We start from the raw sequence: 6,083 nt of genomic DNA, 5'->3' as shown, positions 1-6,083 counted from the left end.
CTACCAATTTTTGGCTAACAAATATATATATATATCAATTCAAACCAATTTTGCCTTAAATGTATCAAAATATATACAAATTTATGTACACATTTACAAGTCATAACATATACTACAAATGTACACATTAATTACACAAATTTATGAACAAACATTGAGCTTTATCATGATAGTATGGTGACGACAAATACAGCTGACAATATATCAACATTTACATATCCAACCCAGCTACAAATTCAAAAATAACACTACAGTTCACTTATCAGAGCAATAAAGTTCATCCTATTTCAATACCAGCCGCGACGCAACGCGCTATGGCCGTTACGAAGCCCCTTGAATTGCAGCTGCAGGTTGTTGCATCGCTATATCCTGATTCTGTCTAGCAGCATATCCATGGCCTCCGTATCCGTGACCACCGTAACCTTGCCCGCCATAATGGTTTCCATTCGAATCATTATTCCTCCACTGTCAGATTCCAACAAATTAAATTAGAGAACTATTTCAATTCATAATAGAAAATAAATAACAAACTATCAGTAACGGCGGAATACATAGATGCATTGATCATGCCTGTAATGCTTATAATAAAAAAGGCCGATTACGAATAAATTGAGTTCGTAGAAGAAGAAAATATAACTCACATGCTTATTTCCCGGACTGCGACCCCAAGAAAGACGCACGGTCTGCTTCCCGATCACTGTTCCATTCAATCCCTGAATAGCTTCCTCAGCATTCTTTCTGTTACAGAAAGAGCAGAAGGCATTAAAACGTGGCGTATATAGCAAGCGAGGCGAAAATAAGACACTACTGATGATATTGGCAATGCCACAAGTGTTACCTGTCAGCAAGTTGAACAAAGCCACATCCTTTACCGATTGGAATTTTCACGGAAACCACGTTCCATGTGCAGAAAACATAAACCTATTTGTTATAAGGTAGCATACAAAGTCATTGGCATGTTAATGTCATTATTGGACAAGGAAGGTAGCATATAAAGTAACTTACGTATCTCCTGTTATTGCTGCTTTGTGAGCATCACTTCCCTTGCCTCCAAGAGCTCCAGTCTCTATGTACTTCTTTGCATTATCCCAGGCACCACCAGATGTGTTCAGGAAAAGTGCCATAAGAATACCAGACACTGTTGCAAACATCAGAAAAGAAGCAACAACTTTAGCTCCGAGTAAGGGTTGCCCTGTATAGTAGCCCAAAATTCGGAATAGAAAACCTGCAAATGATAAAGTACATATACAATTAACATATCACCAATCAGGTCATAGAAAAGTGAAAAATAACATAGAAAGTGGAAACAGTCGGTTGATATCTAAGGCATTTTCCATAAAGTTTGTCCAAGAACTTTAGCAATGACATGATTAGAGTACACACAAAATGATGCAACAAATTCATGGAAATATTTTTCAAATATACTAACAGTTTGCCCAAATGCAACAGAGCAATGCTACTAATAAAATTTTCATAATCAGGTGCACCTAACATTAGTACTTAGTTTATAGATCTTTTCAATGCCAGAACGAGTATTCAACTGCTTATCATCAATGTACTAGTGGAACAATTACAAGGAAATCATGAAGAATTCATAATCAGGAAATCAAACTACTTAAATAGAAAGACATGGTGATGAGAAATATGGGAATTCTCCAAACTAGTTTTTTGACTTGAGGAATGTGAAGTAATATACTATCTGCCGTCTAGGCAGGGTATGCACAAAAAATGAGCAGAACACACGTACGAGTATTATGAAATACATGCCGACACATTTTAAAAATCTCTGCCTCTGGAAATTCGAGACTAAAGTTATTTTGTCCATGTCCTAAATGGTCACAACAAAACACTCATTTTCATCTAATGAGATGATTATGGTACAGCACAAAACTTGTATAAATATGTACAATTGCAACACAGCGTTACTAGTAATAATATGTATGCAAACACAATTGAAAAACAGAAGTTAACTCACCAACTACAATAGGTGAAATGATTGCCAAAGCACCAGGTTTTATCATCTCTCTTAATGATGCAGATGCTACAATTGCAACACAGCGAGCATAATCTGGTTTCTCCTTGTAATCCTGTAGAAAGCATTAAGTAATTAACAGAAAGAAAGAAAAAAAAGGAGGAAAAAGGAAAGATTCAAAACATAAACTAACATACTCAACATTACTTTACAAACTTAAACTCACCATTATACCAGGCCTTTCAATAAATTGCCTTCTTACTTCATTAACAACCTCTTGCGCAGTTCGGCCAACAGCAGCGCAGGCCCAAGCACTAAAGACAAATATAAGCATGGCACCCAGCAACCCACCAACAAAAACTTCTGGAATTGCAATATCAACCTGCAATAATGTTTCAGATTCAAATCACACTCTCTATTTCTCTCAAATGCATAACTTTAATAATCGAGTTAGATGGGAAGCAGTTCTGCAGACCTGTTTAAAAGGTTCGAGAGAAAATGAAGAAACCTCATCCATATAAGCACTAAACAGAAGGAAAGAAGCAAGCGCAGCAGAGCCAATGGCAAATCCTTTGGTGGTGGCTTTGGTTGTGTTACCCACGACATCAAGGACATCAGTGATCTCTCGGACACTTTCAGGCTGATAATAGGTAATGTCAGTTTACGTACCATGAGAAATCTAAAATATAAACAGTAAGGAAAATATTTGTTTGGCCAGAAATACCTGCTGGCTCATTTCTACAATCCCTCCAGCATTATCAGCTATTGGGCCAAACATATCCATGGTAAGAATATAGGCAGCAGTGCTAAGCATTCTCATTGTTGCTACAGCTGTGCCAAACAGCCCGCCAGTTGGGTTTCCTGTTTCATCTATTAGTCCAGCAGTCTGGCCCAGCCAGTACGCTGAGACAATCGCCACACTGATGACAAGGACTGGAAGACCAGTAGATTCCAGCCCCAAACTGACCCCAGCAATTATGTTAGTCCCATGGCCAGTAGAGCTAGAAAGGGCTAATGTGCGTACAGGCTCATGCTTGTAGTCGGTATAATACTTGGTGATCCAGACAAAAATGTATGCTGTAATAATACCAATCAACCCGCACAAAGCAAAGTTGAACCATGCTGAAGGTGCTTGCTCAACATAAAGTAACCACCGGGTAGAATGTAGAGCAATTAAATTTAAACGGTAAGAGTGATAGAACACAGCATGCTTGGCCAATTCACACAACTTAGAAAAGCCATATTATTATATCACAAATGAAGATTAACTATTACCAGACCAAATGCCAGAACAGCTAAAACTATTGTAACAGAATATCCTTTCTGAAGAATTGCCATAGGATCTTCCATAGGAGCCATTACTCCAGATTCACGTGTACCCCGAATAGAAAATATTCCCACCGATGAAACTATCAGATCAAATGAATGAACAACAAGAGGAAACAAGATGAAGCCAGATGGATCTGAATCAAAAGAGAAAACATCAGATTAGTTGAGCAGCATACAACTCAGTGAATCAAAAAGAAATGAAGAGACAAGATAGAGTAACTAGGCATTTGCCTTCGATTTTACACCTTTGTGCCATTGTTCCCCCAAGTATCATGGCACTGATTATTTCAGCTGCAATACTTTCAAAAAGATCAGCACCTCTGGCAGCACAATCTCCCACATTGTCTCCAATCGGTAAAGGATGTGGCTTTGTTCAACTTGCTGACAATTCTAATCGGTAAAGGATGTGGCTTTGTTCAACTTGCTGACAGGATGTGGCTTTGTTCATCGCTGATTTTAGAATCAAGCCCTCCAACAAATATCTGCAACAGATTTTCATTACTGAGATATCAAAAAATGTAGATATGAAGATACCGAGAACTACAAAAGCAGACTCACAGTTGTGTTGTTAGAATCCCCTTCAGATTGGGAGCCTTGGGCCACAGCACCATTAGCAGAGTGACCACCGCCAGCCAACACTATAGCTAGTTAAGATAGAAAAAAGTCAGTTATTTTAATTTCTAATTTGAAGCACAATACGTGCTTTTACTACGTTCCAGCGGTAACTCTCGTGTTATAAACGTAAAAAAGGAATTTGGAAATATATACAATAAACAAAGTTGACATTTAGATACCGAACGGTATATATATCATGAAATGGGCAAGGAGCAGAAACAAAGTTGTGTGAATTTGAAAATTCTGCGATAAGCAATTGTTAAATATGCAAAAGAAGTTGTCCATTAATGCGTATATATTTAAGCATCAACAAGTTACTTACAATTTAATTATCATACATGTAAATATTCAAACTTTAACCAACATTAAAAAAAAAACCACAAGTTGTTCTTTGGCTCAAGTACACTTCAAATAAACAATCATAAGAATAGCAGTGTTATTTGGTTTAATCTATCAATGACAATTCTCTTCCAAAGCAATAATTTCTACAGATATTGAGAAACAACCACAAGTTGAAAATATTTTATACTGGTCTTACATTTCAACTAAATCATAAAACTCAAACTAAATTTGAAAATTTTGGAATTTATTTAGGAGCCAACCATGTCTTAAGAGGATTTACAGTAAGGAATATTAGATTATTAGTCCTTCAAGCTTCTATACTTTGTAAAAGTGAATGATTTCACACTGAAGAAAACTATATTTATACATGTCTATCGTCAAATGCAAACAGACACGTCAATCCAAACAGACTCTAATTCCAAACAGACTCTTCCTAAAGTAACCATAAATTTACCTAATAAACTCAGATACGTCAATCCAAACAGACTCTAATCCTGAGTATAGAATATAAGATTATCTACAAACAGTAACATAGAGATATGAAGAAAAATTATGAATAATACTATTCTATAAAAAAAAATGCACCTCCATCATAAATAAAACAATAAGTTGATTGATTACCTCACAAAGAGCTACGAGCATTAATCCAGGGGAAAGCTCGTTGGCTTTAGTTTGAATATGATTCAATAAATGCTTTTGTCTATGTTGATCCAAACCCTTGCAATCCACAATAGCAACAGAAGGAGGTTCTTTTGGATACTAAAAAAAACACATAAGCTTTTGTTGCTTCTACTGATTTATAAACAGATAATTGAATTCAATAATCATAGTATAATAACCTTAATCTACTGAAACATACCTGTGGAGTTGCATGTACCTCAAGAACAATTTCTACAAACTGCAAAGAAATTTATTTTAAAAAATGGGGATTAATTAATGAATAATTGAATTAGAATTATGAAAAGTTAAAAAAAAATGAAATTAGGGGTTTGAAGAAAAATTGGGAACCTGGTGAGAAGAAACATCAGCGGTTCTGGGTTTGAGGGATAAATGGAAGTGAGGAGGAATGGAATTGAGAATGGTACAATCGTTTTCATAAACGGATTTCATGGCTTCAACTTCTTCAGCTATCACTTGTTCATCTTCTTCTTCGCCGTCCATTGTTAGCAGAGAACATCAAAGAGGATTTTGCAGAGATACGCTTTTGAACACAAGGGCACCAATTCGAAACCCTAAGCTGGGAGATAAATAGAGAGAGCAAATCAGTAAGAGAGGAGGAATCAACAACAGAAAATCGGAGGCGGAAAATCTCAAACAAAACCCTAAAATCCCAAAATCGATTACCTGGATTGGGAGGCCAGCTTCTTCACGCCTTTCACCACCGCCGTGACACTTTGTAAGAGCTTCTCCTTTTTTCCTTTTATCCTTTTCACTTGCTTGTTAATGGAGATATCGTGAGAGTTGAGAGAGAGTGATTCTTTGAGTTTGAGAGCGTGAGAGGGTTCGTTGATGAGCGACTTTGAGGTAGAAAGTACGCGAGAGAGAGGTCTGAGAGGCGGTGTTTGAGCGGTTTTGTGAGAGAGACGAGGGTTCATTGAAAAACCCAAGAGTTTCCAAAAGCGCTTTCTAACCCCCCTTAGACAGCGCTTTTGGTTTTAATTTTTTTTTAATTTAAAGACTTTAGACAGCGCTTTATCAAAAGCGCTGACTAAGGTCTATATTTAAAAGCGCTTTCTAAAAGCGCTGTCTAAGGGGGGGTCTTAGACAGCGCTTTCTAAAAGCGTTGTCTAAGACCCCCCCTTAGACAGCGCTTTCATTATTTTTT

General features: G+C 36.9%; 2 protein-coding genes across 2 annotated transcripts; both read right to left on the bottom strand.

Moving 5' to 3' along the window:
- Positions 1-984: 984 nt before the first annotated feature.
- On the bottom strand, positions 985-3,674 carry LOC127104896 (pyrophosphate-energized membrane proton pump 2; the record flags this gene model as incomplete). Its single annotated transcript, XM_051042038.1, has 7 exons — positions 985-1,225; positions 1,976-2,087; positions 2,199-2,354; positions 2,448-2,612; positions 2,697-3,135; positions 3,249-3,435; positions 3,533-3,674. Coding segments are annotated over 7 exons (1,425 nt in total), but the record flags the coding sequence as incomplete, so codon positions are not given.
- A 1,072-nt stretch (positions 3,675-4,746) lies between these two features.
- On the bottom strand, positions 4,747-5,866 carry LOC127104889 (uncharacterized). Its single transcript, XM_051042033.1, has 5 exons — positions 5,603-5,866; positions 5,267-5,495; positions 5,118-5,156; positions 4,844-5,017; positions 4,747-4,752 (listed from the first exon to the last, which is right to left on the bottom strand). Exons 2-5 carry the CDS (start codon positions 5,417-5,419, stop codon positions 4,747-4,749), a joined length of 372 nt encoding a protein of 123 aa, XP_050897990.1. The 5' UTR covers positions 5,420-5,495; positions 5,603-5,866.
- Positions 5,867-6,083: the final 217 nt, after the last annotated feature.

The sequence above is a fragment of the Lathyrus oleraceus genome, chromosome 1 (assembly GCF_024323335.1).
Source record: "Lathyrus oleraceus cultivar Zhongwan6 chromosome 1, CAAS_Psat_ZW6_1.0, whole genome shotgun sequence".
NCBI lineage: Eukaryota > Viridiplantae > Streptophyta > Magnoliopsida > Fabales > Fabaceae > Lathyrus > Lathyrus oleraceus.
This window is presented reverse-complemented; position numbering and strand designations above follow the sequence as displayed.